Source organism: Gallinula chloropus (assembly GCF_964237585.1).
Source record: "Gallinula chloropus genome assembly, chromosome: 6".
NCBI lineage: Eukaryota > Metazoa > Chordata > Aves > Gruiformes > Rallidae > Gallinula > Gallinula chloropus.
In genome coordinates this window covers 1,944,438-1,964,521 of record NC_140091.1, presented here as the reverse complement: position 1 = coordinate 1,964,521, position 20,084 = coordinate 1,944,438, and the positions used below count along the sequence as shown (strand labels likewise).

The 20,084-nt window shown below is 55.0% G+C and overlaps 1 protein-coding gene across 2 annotated transcripts in view; it reads left to right on the top strand.

Annotated features, from left to right (window-relative positions):
- Positions 1-15,891: 15,891 nt before the first annotated feature.
- The window catches only part of DNAJC6 (DnaJ heat shock protein family (Hsp40) member C6), a gene marked incomplete at its 5' end in the record, with an annotated part of 40,037 nt that continues 35,844 nt past the window's right edge, over positions 15,892-20,084 (top strand). For both annotated transcript variants that reach the window (XM_084265984.1, XM_084265985.1), the window contains one exon: positions 15,892-16,120. In XM_084265984.1, coding sequence (XP_084122110.1) covers positions 15,892-16,120 — 229 coding nt within the window. The remainder of the gene's footprint in view (positions 16,121-20,084) is intronic.

Here is a 20,084-nt window from a genome sequence, read left to right as displayed (position 1 = left end):
GGAGGGGCTGTGCTCAAACTGGAAGTGCTGCAACCCGCTTTGGTGGTGGGATGCAGTACCTAAGCACTGGGGATGCTCCTTTTGTCTCCTTGAGTTGCCTTATTTTATAGACTACATATTTAAGAAATAAAAAAAAAAGCAAGATGTGTATTTTTAAAGATTTTAAACAAAAAAGCCCACCCCAAAAAGCCCCCAACCCCCAAAACCCCACTGAATTGTAGGGACTTGGGAACACTGCAGGAAGCTGCTTGTGTTCACAGAGCGTGCTGCTGCCTGCCACGCTGGGCTCAGCAGGGGGCAGAAAAGCTGCCCCTGCCCAGCACCCATTAGATTAATTAGAGCAGCCAGGGCCAAGGTTCTGTGCTGAAACACTGCTGGGTTTAGTTTTGCTTGGGGAGCGGCCCCACGGCAGGGGAGGGGGAGCTGACTGCCTGTTTTAGGGGTGCCTGTGAAACTTCGGGGCATCCCCGGGGGTCTCTGATCCCTGCTGAGCCCCCTGCATCCTCCAAAGGAGCCCCTTGATGCTCTCTCCATCAGAGGCAGCTTGGCCCCATTCTCTCCTGGAAATGAAGCCAGAAGGCATCAGGCATCAGCTGAGCGAGGTCCTTGCCCATGTGCTGCCTGCTCTGCATCCCACTCTCCATGGGAATTTCCTGGGTGGGAGCAGAGGGACCCCCTGGTTTCACTGCTGTCCCTGGGGCCCTTTCCATCCCAGAGTTCCCAGGCTGGGAGGACACAAACCTCCCACCCTGTAAGAAAGATCTGAGGCTTTCCCACGCCCCTCTGATGGAGGTCAGGGCTGGTTTCAAACACAAAGCTAGCAACAGCCCAAACTTGTGTGCTGATTTCTTCCTAAACACCGTTGGGCAGGAGGGGAGGGGGTGTTGGGATGGGGATTATTTTGGTTTTTAGGCTCTAAAAGCAGCCTGGTTATGGTGGGCAGCTCTGCCAGGGCTGAGTGCCAGGCAGGGGGGGCTGCTCCCCTCTTTCCCTTGCCCAGCTCCTGCGTCTCATCCTCTGCTGCTGCAGAACACCCCCAGCAGAGCCTTGTCCCCACACCCCCCAGCAGCCACACAGGGCTTGCAGATGCCTTTGCCCCAGGAGAGCTGCCTGAGTGCTTGTTTGAAGGTCTTCAAGCCCTGTGGTAGATGTAGAGACCCCAACTCCACACGCATCCAGCCCCTGGGGTGGCTTCTTCTCCGGTGGGCGTCGTGGGGTGCGTTCCCATGGACCAAACACCAGCAGGGGTGAGGTCCCAGAGTGAGATGTGTCCCTCACCTTCTCCTTGCCATGCTCCCCTTTGGTACTTTACTGTGAATCTCAACGTCTTTTCTAACACAACAGCAATTTTGTACCGACCCCAGATACTGTGTGGTGGGAGGAGGGGGGGTGCCCCCCCCCCCTTTCCCCCCGGGCGCCGCTGGCATGTCATGCTGAGTCTTTTCTCCTGGAGTTTCCTCCCCGTGAATCCCTGCAGCTGTGTTACTGCTCTAAAGATGTAAATAAATTCCTTTTTTCTCCTGCTTATCCCTGTGCTGGAGGTGTCTGTGTGTGTGTGTGCTGGACTCCATCCTGCTGACAGCTCAGCCCCACGCTGAGGAGACAGAGGAAGGGGGAAGAGGAGGAGTCGGAGCATCCCCACTTCAACACAGGAGGAAATCCCTCAGTGAAGGGGGTTGCCCAGGTTTTGAGCTGGGGCACAATGCTGCTGGGTGGGTCCTGTCTTACTGCCAACTCCATCTCAGGAGGCCCCAGCTGGAGTCCTGTGTCCAGAGCTGGGGCCCCAGTACAAGGAAGATGTGGGACTGGTGGAGAGGGGTCAGAGGAGCCCCGGAGATGCTCAGAGGGCTGGAGCAGCTCCCCTAGGGAGAGAGGCTGAGGGAGCTGGGCTGGGTCAGCCTGGAGAAGAGAAGGCTGGGGGGGGACCTCACTGCAGCCTCCCAGTCCCTGAAGGGACCCCAGGAACAGGAGGGGAATCAGCTTGTTAAAGGGCAGAGACTGGCAGGACAAGGGGGCTGGAGTGAAGCTGGAGGAGGGAAGGGGGAGAGGAGAGATTGGGGGGAAGCTCTTTACAGAAAGAGTGTTGAGGGGCTGGAACAGGCTGCCCAGAGAGGGGGTGGGTGCCCCGTCCCTGGGGGTGTTCAAGGCCAGGTTGGCTGGGGCCCTGGGCAACCTTGTGTAGCTCCAGGCCTGGAGGTTGGTGTCCCTGCCTGTGGCAGGGGGTTGGAGCTCTGGGACCCTTGGGGTCCCTCCCAACCCAGACCAGTCTATGGTTCTATGATTTGATGTAATCCAAAATACTGGTGAAGAAGCTGGTTGCTCCTGGCCCCATCCCTGTTGCACGTGAAATGGTTTTATCTTCCCATTTAACTTCCCCCAACAGAAGCCCCCAGGGAACACAAGGCTCCAGCTATTGCCTGTGCCCCAGGTAATCCATCCCATGCTTTCTGGCTGAGGGAATTCCCAGCAGGAAGCTGAAGTGGCTCCCCCATCACCACCAGCTTGCAGATCCAACAGCTTCTATTCCCAAATAGCAGCTTGGGGCCCTCTGTTCCCTGTTGAGAGTAAGCAGGGACTCGGGAATTATTAGGAGAAATGGAAAAAAAAGGGTGCTAAGCAGTGAAACTACTGCCTGAGAGGTGAGGAAGAGGAGGGGCTGAGGGGCAGCCTGGGCACCTGTGGGGGAAGGGGTCTAATCCAGCAGGAGGGGTGTGGGTGATGCCAGAGGCCATCCAGAGGTGGGAAAGGGATGTTTCCCTCTGTGCAGCTCTGTCCCAGGGTGCAGGGGCAGGGAAAGACCAGGAGGAAAAGCTGCATAAGCTGGAAAATGAACTCGGTCTAACAGCAAATATCTGGAGGTCAAAAAGCAGAGGGACCTGTGAGGAGTCCCAAAATCAAGGTGAGACCCAAGCCCTGGCTGTCCCTGAGGGCCATCGGGGGAGCTGGGGTGGCATGAGGGTCAGTGTCCCTGTTCCTGCAGCCAGCACGTGCTGGGGTGCCTCTGGGTGCCCCAAACTGGGGCTTGGAGGGTTCTCCCCAGCCAAGGGGGAATCACAGACTCATAGAATCTCCTGGGTTGAAAAAGACCCTTGAGATCATCAAGTCCAACCACAGCCTAACCCTGCCCAGCCCACCTCCAGACCATGTCCCTGAGCACCTCATCTCCCCTCTGTTCAACACCCCCAGGGCTGGGGACTCAGCCCCCTCCCTGGGCAGCCTGTGCCACAGCCCCACAACTCTGCCAGGGAAGAACTTTGCCCTCCCAGCTGAGCTGACCCTGCCCTGGGGCAGCTTGAGCCCATTGCCCCTTGTCCCCTCTCCTGTCCCCTGGCTGCAGAGACCATCGCCCACCTCTCTGCACCCTCCTGGCAGGGCAGGGGAGGTGGGGAGAAGGTCTCCCCTCAGCCTCCTCTTCTCCAGGCTCAACCCCCCAGCTCCCTTGACACGCTGCATCCCCTCTGTGAACAACCAAAGGGTTTAACCTGCTCCCAAAAGCACCAAAAAAAAAAAAAAAACAAAACCCCAGGAGAGGGGAAAAAAATGAAGAAAAATGAATAATAAAAATAAAAAAATAATAATAAAAAGCAAAGAGGTAGGAGGGTGCTGAGGTTTGCAGCTGCCAGCTCAGCCCTGCAGACTCCAGATCCCACTCCACGCCACATTTTAGAAGATGTGATATGTCTGCCTCCATCCTCAGCCTTCCCTGAGCCTCCGTAATCCCAAATATAACCCGGCAGGGCCCGGAGCGGCGCGCAGTCCCCAGGCAGCTGCGCCCCAGCCCCCGGCACAGCATCGCCCCGGGCGCCGGCGCTGCCGCCGGGTGCCGGGCGGGGGGACGGGGCCGGGGCCGGACCCGCCGCTGCCCCTGTGGCCGCAGCCGCCGGAGGAGGATGCGGGTATCCGAACGGCAAGGTAAGGGGAGCTTGGCTTTTGGGGGGGGCTGCGATTCCGTACGGGAAGGCTGTTTACGGGGGATTTGTGCTGAGTAACCACACGCCGGGCTCCTGCGGCTCGGGATGGAGCGGATTCCCACCCGCTGCCAGGGAAGGATTTGGGCTGCAAACCGGCTGCTCCGGGCAACGCGGCATGTTTTTGCTGGCTGGTGGGCAAGTTGAAGGGGTGAAACCCCGGCTGGGTACCCCTGGGCACGCAGCGTTCAGCATCCCTGAGCTGCCTCCCACCCTGCTAACTCCGGCCAGAACAGCAGCAGCTCTTCCCCCAGCCCCAAACCCCCCCCTGCTTGTGAATTGTTGGGACTGGGAAAGCTACTGAGGCATCCTGCCTTCGGTGAGGAGAAACTGGGTGGTTTTTCAGGCTTTAAATACTAATTGTAGCTCACATCTGAACGTAGCTGTGCTGGCTGGCTGCGTGGGGATGTAGATGCTGCCAGGAGACACCAGCATCCAGCCCCTTGCAGCGCATCCTCTGCGAAGCTGACCTTCAAACCCCCCCTCTTATTACACCAAGACACACACACAGCTGCATCCCCTTTAAAAACCCACTTCAGGCCAGGGAAGAGCATGAAAAAAAACCCCAAATAAAATCAAAATGCAGCTAAATGCCTGCACCATTGCCCTGGCTCCAGCCCTAACCAGGTGCTGTGGCGTGGGGGGGTGGTGGTGGGGGGGTAGCTGCTCCCCATGGTGCTGCAGGTTATCCCCCTCAGCATCACCTCAGGGTAGCTGTGACTTTAATTCAGGAAATATTCAAAGTCTTGCTAATGTATTTGCTGCTGTCCTTACCATCAGCTTATTTTGGATACTGCCAAGCCCAGGAGGAGGAGGAGGAGGAGGGGGGGGGGGGGGAGGAGAAAGGTGAGGAATATTTTGGACAGGTCCTCAAGGTCTGCAAACTATAGACTTCATTCACCTTCTGCATTCAGGACCAGGGCCTCCATCTTCTGATATCCCTCTGCCCAGGGATTTCTCTTAGTCACAGCCTTCCCCAAGGGGAGGGGGAAAAAAACCCCCATAAAATGAGAGAAATAAACCCAAACCAGCGTACCAAGGAATTCAGATGGCACAGGCAGCAAGGAGCCAGCCCAGGCTGCACTATATTTAGCTGGCCACGACACAGCCAGCTTGTTTATGGTCCCAGCAACCCTCCCAGCTGATAGATGCAGCATTTCGGGGCGGCCGCAGCCCTTAAGGAGGAACCACGTTCCCGTCCTTGAGCGCCAACGTTCAGTTGCTGACCCAACTAATCCTGCTCATGGCCAGCTTTGCCCTGCTGTGGATTAATCCTGGGGCCTCCCACTGCCTTGCTGGGGCTTTTTTTTATTTTTTTGGGGGTGGGATTTGCTAAAATCCAGCCTGCTGCTAGAATATGGTGGCAGAACTCCAGGGAGCTGCATGGGAAAGGGGATATCTGGATGGATGGCAGAGGTGGAGGGTTTGGCACCCAGCTGGGTTTTGGGATGAGAATTGGGCTGACCAAGCTTGTGGGCTCAGTGCTAACACTGTGGGGTGTTGTTTTACAGCACCCCCAGCTGAAATTGGCCTTGCCAAGGGGATTAGCATCAGCAGCATGTGAGGGATGTAGCAAAGGATACAACCCCAGCGTCCCTAACAGACAGCTGGCCCCAAAGGGGTGGCTGCTCCTCTCCTGGGATGCTCTGGAGATGGGGAGGTGTCTGAAACCACCACAGAGCTGCTCCCAGGGGGTGTGTGTGAGGGGTTGGTTTTTTGCTGAGCGTGTGGCATCCTGTGGTGAGTAGATCTGGAGGAGGAAAATCTCCAGCTGTGTGGAACGTGGGTCTGGGAATCCCAGCTGTGCCCATGCCAGCCTGAGATTCCCATCCACCCTGAAAATCAGATTATAGATGCTTTTACAGGGCTGGATAAAGCAGCCCTGGAACCTCTCAACATTAAAGCACTCCAAAGAGACATTTTAATATTATTTAGACTAAATGGTATATCATATTGGGAGTTCTTACAGTGCTTTAGATGGGAAGAGTGTACGAGGCCCCGTTGTGACAGGCCCTGGAAGCAAGACATGGGTTTCTTTCTCCCAAGCTCTTGTGTTCAGCAACCAGAAGCAACAAGGATGGGAATTGGTACCTTCTGCATCCTTGAGTCACGGCTGGGAGGCAGAGAGATGGAGAAGCTGGGTGTGCACTACCAAACCAAGCAGGGACACTGAGGCAGGAGCCAGAATTTTCTCCAAAACCTCCAAAATGGGGATTTTACCAGGTGGGAAACTTGGGGAGTTTATTCCCTTCCCCAGACCACGTTCAGAAGCAAAAGAAAAATTAAAAAAACCCCACCCAAACCTTCAAATTCCTTTGTCCAAGGGACAGTTTTCATGGAAAACTTTAGAGAAAGAGCAATTTGCTCTCTGGCTAGCACAGGTTCCTCTGCAGCACGATGCCTGTCTGCATGGCCCCGTGCCCTGGGCACTTTGCTGAGGCACCGTGGGGTAGGATGGGGGATGCAGGCAGGCTCCCCAACTCCACACCCATTTACTCCTGGGGTTAATTTTCCACCCTGACAGATATTTTTCCTTTTATTAGGTATTTAAGGTGAAACACCATCCCCACAAAGCTCCCAGCCTGGGAGCCACACGGCGTAATTATTTTCAAGCCACGTGGTACAGGCTGTACCTCCCCTATGGAGAGAGGCTGAGGGAGCTGGGCTGGGTCAGCCTGGAGAAGAGAAGGCTGTGGGGGGACCTCACTGCAGCCTTCCAGTCCCTGAAGGGACCCCAGGAACAGGAGGGGAATCAGCTTGTTAAAGGGCAGAGACTGGCAGGACAAGGGCGATGGAGTGAAGCTTGGGGTTCCTTCCAACCCAGACCAGGCTGGGATTCTGTGATTCTATTACTGGCCATGGCACTGGTAATTTCTGAGTTAATATACATGATGGTAAATTCTTTCCTGCCCTAAAATGTATCAACAACCTGAGCTGGGTCTGTGTTGGGCCGTGAGCTTCCCCCAGCCCCATCCCCTGCCCCTCGCTCGGGGCTGGTTGCAGCCTGGGCAGAGCATCCCAGGGAGCAGGGCAGCTCAGGAGGCATGGCTGAGAGAGGGAGATTGCTTTGGAGCCTTTCTGCTGAGTCAAGCAGCCTTCATCAGGATGTTCATGGAGCTTTTCTATTGCCTGGTGTGGTGCAGGCATCCCAGTGATGCGTTCCCAGGCCAGCAACCAGGCTCTGGGGTCCACAAGAGGCCAACTCTGTCAGCAAGGTAGGAAATTTGAAGTGGGGTTTGTTACCTTTTGTGGTGTAAATGGGTCACCAGGAGAAGGATGAGGGCATTTGTACCCAGCCTTGCTCCCTGCCTTGCTCAAAGGGGCTCTAACATCTCCAGGGACCAGACTTACGGCTCCTCTACCACTGAATGTACATCCTGCATCCCAAGTCATGATGTCCTGCTGCAAGCTGCTCCCACACTGACACAGCTGGGGGGGGTCTCTGCCCTGGAGTTACATCCCAGCTCTTCTTCCAAAGCTGCAGAGTGCTGTGTGGGTTGCAACCAGCATCGTGGGAGAGAGCGTATGCGGCCTCGCAGAGTCTGCCTGGGTATTACCTTGGAAATGCTGAGCAGTTAGAAATCTGAACCCAAACCATGTCTGCTAGGGGGGATGCAGGACCTGGAAGCCAGCAGATGCTGTGAGCTGAGACAGGCATCGTTTTTAATGCCTGAAGAAGCAGCCAGAACACCCAGGCTCTGATCACAGCATCTTCCCTGGTAGGATTCAGGAAGAAGTAGGGTACCAAGACCTGTAAGAGGGTTGGATCGCTTCAGTGGGGGTGTGCTGGGCTCCTGGTTAATGACTACAGAGTTCTGAACTCGTGCCCTTCATTTTGTGTGGGGGAGCCCTGGGACAGGCTGCCCAGGGGGTGTGGAGTCTCCTTCTCTGGAGAGATTCCAGCCCTGACCTGTCCTAGGGACCCTGCTTGGGCAGGGGGTTGGACCCCATGGGCTCTGGAGGCCCCTTCCAGCCCCTGTGATCTGTGGTTCTGGCAGAGATTACACACCCATGGATTTCACAGGCTTTGGGAGGGCCCTGCCCAGATTTCTCTTGGCATTCAGCCACTGACTGTGTACGGGGGAGCAAAGAGCAAAGAATTCCTTCCTAAAAACACCTCCCCAGCTGCCCTCCTGCAGCTGACAGCTGTTCCCCTCAGCCTGTCCCTCTCTGCCCTTGACACCAGCCCCTCCCCAGCTCTCCAGTGTTCTGATTTTCCCTAAACACCTGATTTTTGCCTGAGGGGCTGTACACACAGCCACACAGCCTCCCACCTCCCACCAGCCTGCAGGCTGGGGACTTCCTGAGCGGGCAGTGTCGCAGCCCAGTTTAACAGCCCCCTATGGATGTGTTTTTCCCAGCCCTTTCCCCACTCTCCCTGTGAATCCTGTGCCTTTTCAGCCCCCTGCAGCAGGCTCTGGCGAGCAGCCCCGCGCTGCCCAGGAGCCAGCCGAGCCCACGGGTGCCATGCTTGGGCTGAACCAAGCCGTGCTTCAGCACATCCAGAGGCTTAACGGGGTGTGCTGCCTCAGGGAGGAAAGGAAAGGGGGGGAAGGAAGGTAGGAATGGAGGCAGACAGGAGCCCCAGAGTCACTGGAAAACCAGAGAGTGACCAGGCCCAGCGGTGCGTCCCCATCGACTCGGGGGATAAGCAGAGCTGAGCGTGGCCGGTGGGTTTGGCACAGGACAGGCTCCAGGCTTCCTCTGGTGAAGGCAGGCAAAGGTTTGGCTGATCACACACTCACAGAGCGCTGAGGGTTGGGAGGGACCTCGAAAGCTCATCTAGTCCAATCCCCCCTGCCAGAGCAGCATCACCCAGACTAAATCCCACAGGAATGTATCCAGGAGGGGTTTGGATGTCTCCAGAGAAGGAGACTCCCCAGTCTCTGTGGACAGCCTGTCCCAGGGCTCTGTCACCCTCACAGGGACAAAGTTCCTCCTGACATCCCCATGGACCCTTCTCTGCTCCAGCTGCACCCGCTGCCCCTTGTCCTGTCGCTGCCACCCCTGAGCAGAGCCTGGCTCCAGCCTCCTGACTCTCCCTCTTTACATATTGATAAATATTAATAGGGTCACCCCTCAGGCTCCTCCAAGCTAAAGAGGCCCAACTGATGAGGTTAAGGATTATTTTCATTGACTCTGAAACTCAGGACCACTTCAGCTTTCCATTAGAGATGAGGTTGTCAGGACTGGCTGACTTGGGAACTCCTGAATGTCAGGGGCAGAGGGGGGGTAACAGAGGCTTAGATCATTTGACCTCTCTCTCTCTCTCTCCCCCTGCCTGGATCCCTCCCCAAACCAGCCCTGTTTTCCCATGGCACCCTGCATCCCACGCTGGTACATCCCTGTGCACCCACTGCTCATAGGCAGGCTGAGACAGCTCTGTGTTTCTCCATCAACCACAGGCATGGCCAGTGCCTCACCCAGAGAGAGGAACCACACAGCTTCCCTTGGCACTGGGCCACGTGCCCCTCATTTATCCTCAGCACAGGTCCTGCTTTGGAATCACACTCCTGGCTCTGTACCAAGAGCCTGTACCCAGTTTGCTGTCAGGAGCCCGTTCCTAGAGCTGTGCATGGCCACCAATGCTCCCAGCCAGCCTGTGGCACCACTGGAGCACTGAATGCAGCCTCCAGATGGGAGGACAAGAGGTGTTGCCCTTGCTGTGCAGGTCACATACATCCCCAAGTCATTTGTGCTCCACCCACATCTCAGAGAATCATAGAATCATAGAATCCCAGACTGGTCTGGGTTGGGAGGGACCCCAAGGGTCACAGAGCTCCAACCCCCTGCCACAGGCAGGGACACCAACTTCCAGCCCTGGAGCTACACAAGGTTGCCCAGGGCCCCAGCCAACCTGGCCTTGGACACCCCCAGGGATGGGGAATCTACTACCTCTCTGGGCAGCCCCTTCCAGCCCCTGAAGGTGAACAGGTGGAAATGTGAAGAGCTGGTTCTGTCAGAGCAGGAGTTGCAGCAGGATGGCTTCTGGGGCTTTGCTTTCTCAGCTCTCACTGCTGCTGTGATGAACTGTTGGGGGAAAAAAAAAACCCTTACATATCATCCCTGATAACCTCAACACCTTCAGAGCCTGGTGCCTACACATAGAACACAAGAGTGATGGGAAGGCTCCTAGGAGAGGGCAGGTAGGACTCAATCAAGGCATTCCCAGACTGGGCATCTGGCTAATTTTGAGGGAATGATTGTTTAGAAGATGCTGGTTTTTTCCTAAGGTAGCCCCAGAGATGAGTTGCAAGGTAAAGCCTTTGGCTGCACGTGTGAAAGTTGGTTTGTGGTCTCTTGTAAAGGCTGACACTGTATTGACAGCTGCTGTGTGATGGGAAGGCAGGAGGAGGGATTTGGGTTCTGGTTGTCTTAGGGCAGGAAGCAAAGCCCAAAGTGGGCTGTCACTTGGCCTCCTGATGACCTCAGCTCATCTCTGAGTCAGCAGCTTGTAAAAAATACCTTCAAAATAGTATGGAAAAGAACAACAAAAATATATGTTCCACCTCTCCTGAGGTGGAATTGTTTGGCTCTCACCACAGCTTTGCTTTTGTTCCTTCAGCAGGAGGGAAATGCAACACTCCTTGGTACTCATGGGTGGCAAGAGCCAGGTGAGCTGAATGGAGAGCAGCAGAGCACTTTCCAGAGGCTAATTCACCTGATGCTGCATGGCCTAAGCCTTTGAGATCTTTCCTTAAGGCCAAAATAAGAGAAAATGTAAGCTCTTCTATCTCTGTGACCCACAACATGTTGGTGTCAGTCCTTACAGTTCATCAGTTGCTCACTGGTGGTAACTGGGGTGGTCCTAGCCCAGGCTGGCTGCAATCTATTCAATCAGCTTTGCTTCATCAGGGTTAACAGTGGCTCTTACTTAAAGTGTTGGCAGCTGTGGGGGGTCTTGAGCATCCTGGGGATGGAGATGGTGGTGCTCCTGCTCTCTGAAGAGGTGGGTGGCAGGGCAAACCCTTCTCCTGGGGGCATAGGAAGTGGGTACTGGTCAGAGTGAAGCTGCTATGGTGTGGGGCTGGGAGGAAAATCCTGAGGGAGAAAGTGTGGTGATGCTCTTTCTTTCCTGCTGGGAGAGTGTAGTGGGTGTTGGGGTGAGAGCTGGTCTCTGTGGAGCTGGGTTTTCTGTGCCTGGGGGGGCTGAGGGGCTGTGAGCCCTGTTGCTCAGAGTGGTGGCTGGGGAAGGGCTGGGGCTTAGGCTGGGTCTGGGTTTCCATCAGAACCTGCTGCTTCTGGGGTAAATGCAGTGCTAAAGCAGGTGCAGTTGGCAGTTCTGTGCCAAATTGATTCATTTCTGGGGCAGGAGAGGTGCCTGTATTGCCCCAAATTGTTAATTATCACCTAGCTGAATGTCACAATCCCAAGTGATGCCTTGATGCTGGGGAGGTAAGGGGATGGCTGTGCTGCAGGTCTGTGCCCTAAGCAAGCACACAGAGCTGGGCTTGTCTGGCTCTCTTTTCAGACCATCAAGAGTTTATCAAACTGCTTCAATTCCTACAGGTGTTTAAGGCTCCTTCTGCTGGCAGGGTGGCTCAGAGCACAGCTCAGACCCTCCTGAAGGTGGGGATGTGTGATGGGGCGGGTTATTGGGTTGCTAAATAGGTCTCCAGGATGTAACTGTGGCTGAATGAATCTGAGGGTAGGCTGAAAGAACTGGGCTGTTCAGCCTGGAGAAGAGAAGCCTGAGAGGGGATCTGATCAGTGTTTATCAATAGCTGAAGGGTGGGACACAGGGGGCCATGGGCAGCCTCTGCTCAGTGTCTGTGGGGACAGGACAAGGGGCGATGGGCTCAAGCTGGAGCACAGGGAGTTCCCCCCCAATGTGGGGAAGAACTTCTTCCCAGTGAGGGTGAGGGAGCCCTGGGACAGGCTGCCCAGGGGGTGTGGAGTCTCCTTCACTGGAGAGATTCCAGCCCTGACCTGTCCCAGGGACCCTGCTTGGGCAGGGGGTTGGACTGATGGGCTCTGGAGGTCCCTTCCAACCCCTGAATGCCATGGCTGCTCTGTGTAAGGTCTCTGGAAGGGGGAGGAAAGTTAGAGCTTGTCTGGGTTTGTTTGGGTTGGGTGGTTTTTTGTTCCTTTAGTCTGTTTTATAGAGCCTGCTTACAGGCAGCCTCAGCTGAGGAGTTGCTGTTACTGATCAAACAGCCCATGAAAGGTTATTGGATTAGGGTTTGAGTGCTCTGAAAAGGTAAAAAGCAAGAACATGAATCCTCTAGAGGGTCTTTTGGTGGCTCCTGCAAGGAGTGAGCTGTGTGTGAGCGTGAGATGGGCCAGAGGACAGTAGTTACTGTTGCTTGGGCTGTGGAGAAGCCCACAGCGTAGCTACTACGTCCCACTTACTCCCCTGCAGAAACCCTTTGTGCAGGGGGAGCTCACTCTTCACAATGGAGTAACTTTGGGAAGAGATGTTCAGCATATTGAGTTTTAAAGGTGCTGCTCCAGATAGTAACTGAACTTTCAAGCTCTGGTTGGACTTCTCACAACGCTCCACGGGCTGAGTTACTCTGTGAAGAATTAGGAGTAGAATATTCCCTCCTTAACTGCTCATCTTGTTGGAGAGGTGGAAAGAATGAGGTTGTACCTTGGTGTAGCTGGTGCTTGGTTACAACTACGAAAAGAGACTTGACCCAGGAGAGGCTGCAACCCAGACAGAGCAAAGCCCACAGAGACAGAAGCTGGCAAATCAATTGACTCTTCCAAGGTCAGTGACAGGGAGAGAGTTTGAATCTCAAATATTGAGCAACACACAGTCCTTAGTATGTCATCAACATCTCCCACAGCCCTAATGGCACCTGCCAGCCTGATCATTCATGAGGAATACAGACACCTAGATTATTCCTTAGTATCATTAGCCACCACTCAATAGATACTCCAGGAGCCTTTCTAAGTAGCTCCATCTTCTTTACTCTCATTTTTGAAAGTCATGTGCAATTTCACATGTTACTTGATTTTTTGGGGGGGTTTCTACACACAGAGCAATTATGTGGCCCTTCATCAGCCCAATTTAAGGGTGAACTGGGGGAGAATTACTTTATATGTTCCCTTGAGCTGAGCTTCCCATAGGGCTGGAAAATGCAGCTTCAACAGAACCCCACACAACATCCTTCCCTAATCCCATTTCTGTGTGTGTAATGATGGTAATTACAAGCAAGGATGAGACTTTGAAGTCTGTTTCCTCCTCCCTCCTGTCTTGAGATCCCCTGGGGAGGCTGTGCTGTCCCTGCTCCCTGCCTTGATGCTTTGCAGAATCCTCTCTGTCCAGGCTGGGAGCTTCAGGCTATGGTGGTGGGTCCCCTTTGACACTCCTCAGAGGGAAAGCAAGCTATGATCCCCCCAACCCTGTGAAAAATGGGGAAAGAAATGAATTAATAGTGGATTTAATAAGGAAGGTTTGTGGGTTTTTTCTTTCTAAGTATGACTTTGCCCACCACAGACACAACAGAGGCATCAACACTGGGTAGGAACTCTACAACTCCTTGAAAGGAGGTTGTAGCCAGGTGGGTGTTGCTCTCTCTTTCCCAAGTAACAGGATGAGAGGAAACAACCTGAAGTTGTGGCAGGGGAGGTTTAGGTTGGATATTAGGAAAAATGTCTTCGCTGCAAGGGTTGTCAAGCACTGGAACAGGCTGCCCATGGAAGTGGCACAGCCCCCATCCCTGGGGGGGTTAGAAGATGCGTGGATGTGGTGTGTAGGGATGTGGTTTAGTGGTGGGCTTGGCAGTGCTGGGTTTATGGTTGGACTCGGTGAACTTCAAGGTCTCCTCCAACCTCAGTGATGCCCTGAAGCGTTGAGCCAAAGATGTGCTGGGAGGCTCCAGTGAGCAGCAGCAACGGGACTGTGCCTGGGAAGGAAAAACTCTGTCCCTGCTCTGGTGCTTGGAGAAGGAGGAGCTGTAATTGCTGCCAGAGTGAACCTCTCCTCTCACTTGTGCCCTCTTCCCATCAGAACACCTTCAGTAGGGCTTTCCTTTTGCTGCCTAAGGCAGGCAGACCCTCGCTGCTCACCAGTGAGAGATGACTTCTGGCTTTAGGATATGAAGCTTTGTCTAAGCTGAGCTGCTTGAATCGCTGGATGAAGGCAGCAGAGCAGGTGAGAGGCTGTGGGTGATGGTTTAAGATGGAGATAGGCTGAGTAGGGTGCTGTGTGGTGCCAGGTTCTCCAGGCCTTCACCCAAGAGCCTGATTCCTTGTGTTTGGGTGGGCTGGGAGAGTCTAACAGATGTGATTCCTAGTAGAAACACCTGCACTTCTCTTTCTTTCCTTCTCAAGTTGCTGCATATGGAAGCTGAGAGGGAGGGGGACCTGTTCCTACTGGCAACACTGCAACCCCCATGTCACTCCACACAGAGCGATGTATTGAGAGCTGAGTGAGGGTGGGGTAGAGAACACCACTCTAACCTTGGGCTGGAGCTGTTACCCCTGTCCCCTGCAAGCTGTTGGTGTCAGGCCAGCCCATTTCAGTTTGCTGCCTGTAAATCTGCCTGGATTTTCCTGAGGAAATTCTGGGTCACAGCTGTACCTTGTCTGCACCCTAACATGAAGCCGTGGGGGTGTTATAAACCATGGCATGTGGCAAGGTGGTCTGGCTCTGCCAGATGCCTGCTGCCCCACAGCTCTAAGCAGGAGAGTTTAAGCCACCTGTGTTTCCAGTTACAGTTACTGGTGCAGAAGTGCTTACTGGTGGTGTTTCAGAAGCAAACCCAGGCTGGTTTATTTCCTAGCTGAGTACTATGCAGCCTTTCTGTGAGAGGGCGAAGGTGCACTTGTGTCTGGGTGCTGTGGCTTCTTTTTGCCTTTGTTCTTCCTTAAATTAAACACAAACCCATTCAGAGGAGTTTAACAGTGGTCCTTTCCTTTGGAGCATCCCTCAGGTCCCCTGCTCCACCTAAAATAAACTCATCATCTACTAGCCATGGCCACCAGACACGTGGAGTGAGGTATGGTGTCACTGGCTGTCCAAAGGCACGCTGTGTCTTGGTCTAAAGCTTGTTTCTGTGTGAAAACACTGGCCAAAATGGCTCATTGATTCGTGGCGGTGGTTCTTCAGCTGGGTACCACAACTTTTAAGCCAGCAGTTGTAGGGGCAGAGGGTTGGGATGCTGATGCATCCCTCTGTGACACAGGGGCGGTGGTCCAGGACCCCTGAGCCCTGCCAGCCTGGGTCCAGGACCCCTCTGTTTGCTGACAGTGTTAGGCTGAGCTGGAGATGCTGTGAGGCTCTGGAGGCTCAGTGCAGAGCTGCTGTGCCATCCCTGCCTCCCCAGGCTGCAGCACGGGCTGTGCCAGCCCTTCGCTGGGTGACCTTGGCCCGTTCCCAAGGAACGCACCTTCCCTGGCGGGACAGGAAGGTTTTAGGGCTGGTTATTGTTTCCAGAGCCCCTCCGTGGCAGCTGCACAGCCCAGCCCAACGAGCATTTAATGGCCTTTTTCGGGAGCGGGACGCGTCCCCCCGCGCCCACCGTGACCAGCCCCGGGAAGGGAACGCTGGAGACCCGGCGCCTCTTGCTAACTAATGGCTGGTGGCATGTCGGGGACGGACACACACGCCTTGGGACCCTCCCCGAGCCTGCTCAGGGCCCTTCCAGCGCCTGGTCACCCCCCGCCCCCGGCGCGCAGCTTCCCCCCGCGGCCCGAGCCCGCCCGTGCGGGCTGCGGCCTCCGCGACTGCTTCCGGGCCCCGGAGGGGCGGGACGGGGCGGCACCGGCTGCGGGGAAGGGAAAAGGGGGAGGGAGGGGGGTGTGTGTGTGTGTGTTGGGAGCGGGGAGAAGGCGGCCGCCCCGTCCCGCCCTTCCCCTCCCCTCGGGGCGGCCGGAGCGCTCGTCTTCCCCCCCCTTCTCCCCCCCTCCATCCCTTCCCTTCCCCTCCCCTCCTGCCCGCGGCGTCAGCGGAGCTTCTCCGCCCGGCTCGCCCATGAGCCTGCTCGGGAGCTACCGGAAAAAGCCGGGCAGTGATGGCTACGAATCGTTGCAGCTGGTGGACAGCGGCGCTGACGGAGGCGGAGGAGGGGGCAAGCCCGGGGCCAGCGCGGCGGGGGCGGGCGGCCGGAGCCCGGCGCGGCACCAGCCGCCGCCGCCGCAGCACCAGCAGCAGCCGCAGCAGCAGCAGCGCGCCGAGGCCGCCAGCACCATGGACAGCTCAGGTAGGGCCGGGCCGCCGCCTCCGTGGGGCGGGGTGGGGGCAGCCGGGGGGTCTGGGGTCTGTCTGTCTTTTTGGGGGGGGGGGTGTCAGTCAGCCGGGGGGTGGGGAGCGCTTGCGGCCGGGGACAATAGCGGCCCCTTTGTCCGGGCGCGGGCGGTGGGATGGAGGAAATCCGGAGGGGAGGGGGTGTGGGGGGGTGGGGGGGGCGGGGGGTAGTGCCGCAGGAGCCAGCGGCCGGTGTGTCCACGCCTGCTTCGAGCCCCGCAGAGGGAAAGGGCTGTCCTGGAGCTCCAATGAACGCCGGATGGGGTGCTTTGGGACCTTTCCCCAACTGACTTCTCTCCTGGAATCATGGGTGCTTTGTATTTCCCCTTCTTTCCCCCCTCTAAACAGTGCCCCTCAAACTAAACTGGATTAATTCGGAGAGATGATGTGCTGCCTGCACCATTTATTGGCCTTTTCTTGTTTAAATCGGGGAGTAGGGGACCAGATGGCCTTTGTGAGTGGTAATGGGGTAGAGAGAGCTCTTCGCTTCTAAATGACAGGCAGAGATTCACCTGGATCACCAGTAATCACCAGTACCCATCTGATGGCTTTTAAGGCAGGCAGAGATTCACCTGGATCACCAGTAATCACCAGTACCCATCTGATGGCTTTTAAGGCAGGCAGAGATTCACCTGGATCACCAGTAATCACCAGTACCCATCTGATGGCTCATAATGAGCTGGCTCTGGTTCTGGTTGGTTTGGTGTGCCCACCACAACGAGCACCTCCAGCCTTTGCAGGGAACTTCTGCAGCTCGAACTTGTGCAGAGAAATACCCTGTTAGTTGTGGGGGCTGCACCTCCTGCCTGCCTGTTATAGAGGGGCTGGGGGGGGGTCTCGCAGCAAGACCTGTACTGCTCTCTGAAGGAAAGGGCTGGGCCCATGGCACTCACAGGCACTTAAAACACATCACCTTTGTTCTGAGGTGGGAACCCCTTCTCCAAGGGGAAAAACCCCTAAGGACTGATGGGGCAGGGACAGTCTTACCTGGGCTCTTATTTTTCCTTCACGTTTCCTCTGATGTAATGACTCATGTTTTCCTTCCCCCCCCCCCCCCCCCCCTCCTTCTTTTACCATCTGAATTAGCTTTCAAGAATTCTTTTGGAGGTTGGCTTTGTATTTTTTTAAACTCCTGGGCTTTAAATCCCCCTTGAATTGGCTGCTATGACACCTCTGCCACAGTTGCTTGCGGTGGCACTGTGTGTCTGTAGGTTCTTACTCACCGTAGGCTGAACAGTGATCGGGATTCTCACCTCACAGTCAGGCACTGTGGTCAGTTTAATGCCTGGCATTAAAGCCATTACCCAAAGGACTTCCCTAGAACTCCAGGAACCGAAGGCTTTGGTGCTGTGGAAGGTGGAGTTCGCACCCAGCCAGGCGTGGGAGCGTGCCGCAGCTCGTGTCAAGTCATGGCTTTTGTCTGGCTGCTGGTACAATCCTCCTGCTCGGCTGCCTCAAGCCAGCCTGCTCCCTGCTGAGGGAGAAAACTGCTCCCAGGCAGCTGGACAATCCCTTATTTATGGCTTTTGTGCAGAATTCAGCTCTGAGGGTTGGTGAAGGCATCCCCGAGCGTTAATCACATTAAAGCCCTCCGTCAGTAAGGGGATGTTCTCCCCTTAAACACATGGGCTGGACCCCAGGCCAGCTCTGGGGTTTGGAAGTGAATGGTTAGGAGATGGTCATTAATCAGTTTACGCTTGTTAGCTCATTGTGGTGCTCTCACTGCCTGTGCTTTACAGGCACTACAAATGACACAACTGATTCTGAGGCAACAACGAGCCCCAGACCTTCATATAGCCCTTGAATTGAGTTTATAGGATCTATTTTTTGAACACTTTATCCCTTTATTAAGGGCACGTTGGTGGGTGCTTCTGAATCCTCACACCAAACTAAAAAAATATCTGTATTGAGTGTGATGCTGTGTCCTAAACCCCAAGGTCCATATTGTACCTGCCCTGTTCATTGAGCACTTTATGCCCATAAATTCCTTTATTTCCACCTGCCCATCACAAAGCCATTTTTCTTTGCCAGGTATGAAGCTACAGAAGCTTAAAGAACCAGACCCACTCCTTGGGTGTGCCTGTGGTTTCTAGTGATGTGATAACTGAAGCTGCTCGTGAGTTGTGGGATGTGATTTATCTGTTATCTGTAGTGCAGGGTGAGGATGGATAGCTGGTGGGGGGGAGGGAATGAAGGAGCACTGTAAGAGAAAGATGGAAAATCAGGTACCAGGGGTTTTGGCTTAGTGGGAGCAAGGAAAAAAACCCATACCCCACCTTCTGTGTTTTAATTAGAGAGCATATTCATATTGGAAATATTTGAGGCTCTTCCCACTAACAATGCCAAAGTCTAAATCCCCAAGATGGGCAGTGGTGGAGCACATTTCACTTGGTGGGGTGGGACAGATCTGAATTCCTCAGGAAGGAGCAAGGTTAGATAAATAGGTGAAGGGGCTGGGTTGTGCTGCTGGGTTTTGGTGGGGCCAGGGAGCTTCTCCTCTCTGTAATTAGGTGGCAGACCCTGAAGGTGAAAGCCTTTGGGTGCCCTGGCCAAGTCAGGGCTTGTTATCTACCTCCAGACCTGCCTTAAGACTCTGTTTGTCTTTTCCTGAGGTCCAACCCCACGTCTCTCCTGGCAGTTTGGGACACGGGGTGCGGATGGGGGGTTTGTCTGTCTGGCAGGGTTCCTGCTGCACCTGAGCTGAACACCTCTGGGGGTGGTTAAATGGCATCTGGGATGGAGTTAAACAGTTGGAGAACCAAACCCCCTTCTCTCCCTGTGTGTGAAGTTTCACCCACACCAGGGCAGTGTGCTCTGGGCAGAGCAAACAGCCCAGATGTGTGTGTAGGTTGGTAGGAAGCAATGACACAAGGTAGAGGGGTGAGGATTTGTGCTGAGAGCACAAGTTCTGGGGCAAATCACCGCTGTGTTTGCTGTTGCTGCAAAGATGCTAACTCATGTGAGCTGGGGAAGTGGGGGCCCTTTGGGTTTTTCTCTTAATTTAGGGGGGAAATGGATTCAAAGCTTTAGATCTGAAAGTGCTGAGTCTTAATGTGAGCGTGTGATCTCACAAACAGCTTCTTGCAGTGAGAACGACCAGCGGGTTCAGCTTTGCTCTGACTTCTGAGTCCTTGGGATTATTGGTTTGAGTTTTCTGGGGACTGGTTTTGCTTAGTGCCAGAGTAAAACCAAAGACAGAACCTGTGATGTCAAGTGCCTCCCTCCTAGACTTGGGTTTAGCTCAAAGGAGCCAAGAGGAGAAACTTCATGTCAGGTAGGGCGGCCCAGTCACTGCTGGTATCTGGTGATGCTTCTCTGATGACCTTGTCTTTGGTTGCTTTAAGCTTTGTCAGACTTAAACCAGTCAGGATGGAGCATGGGTCAGTGTGTGGTTTAGACCTCAGGTTTACAGCACACAGTGTGGTTTGTGGCTGAAGTTCTGTGCTGCTGTGGGTGGTTTGAGCTGCTGAGTGCTCAGCTCCTGATGTAATGTCTTAAATGACTCCACCAGAAGATGCTAGGTGCTGTACAGTAACATTACTTCATCTGGAATGTCATGTGTGGGGCTGGGCTCCCCAGGTCAAGGAGGACAGGGTGCTGCTGGAGAGAGGACAGCAAAGGGCTACGGAGAGGCTGAGGGGACCAGAGAGGCTGAGGGACTCGGGGCTGCTCAGCCCGGAGAAGAGGAGACTGAGGGGGATCTTCTCAGTGCTGAGCAACCCCTGAGGGGTGGGCTCAGGAGGAGGGGTCAGGCTGTGTTCAGGGGGGCCCAGGGACAGGACAAGGGGCTGTGGGCACAAACTTGAATATAGGAAGTTCCACCTCAACATGAGGAGGAACTTCTGTGCTGGGAGGGTGGCAGAGCCCTGGGCTCTGGGTTGCAGGGGTGTGTCTCCATCTCTGGAGACTCCATCAAAACC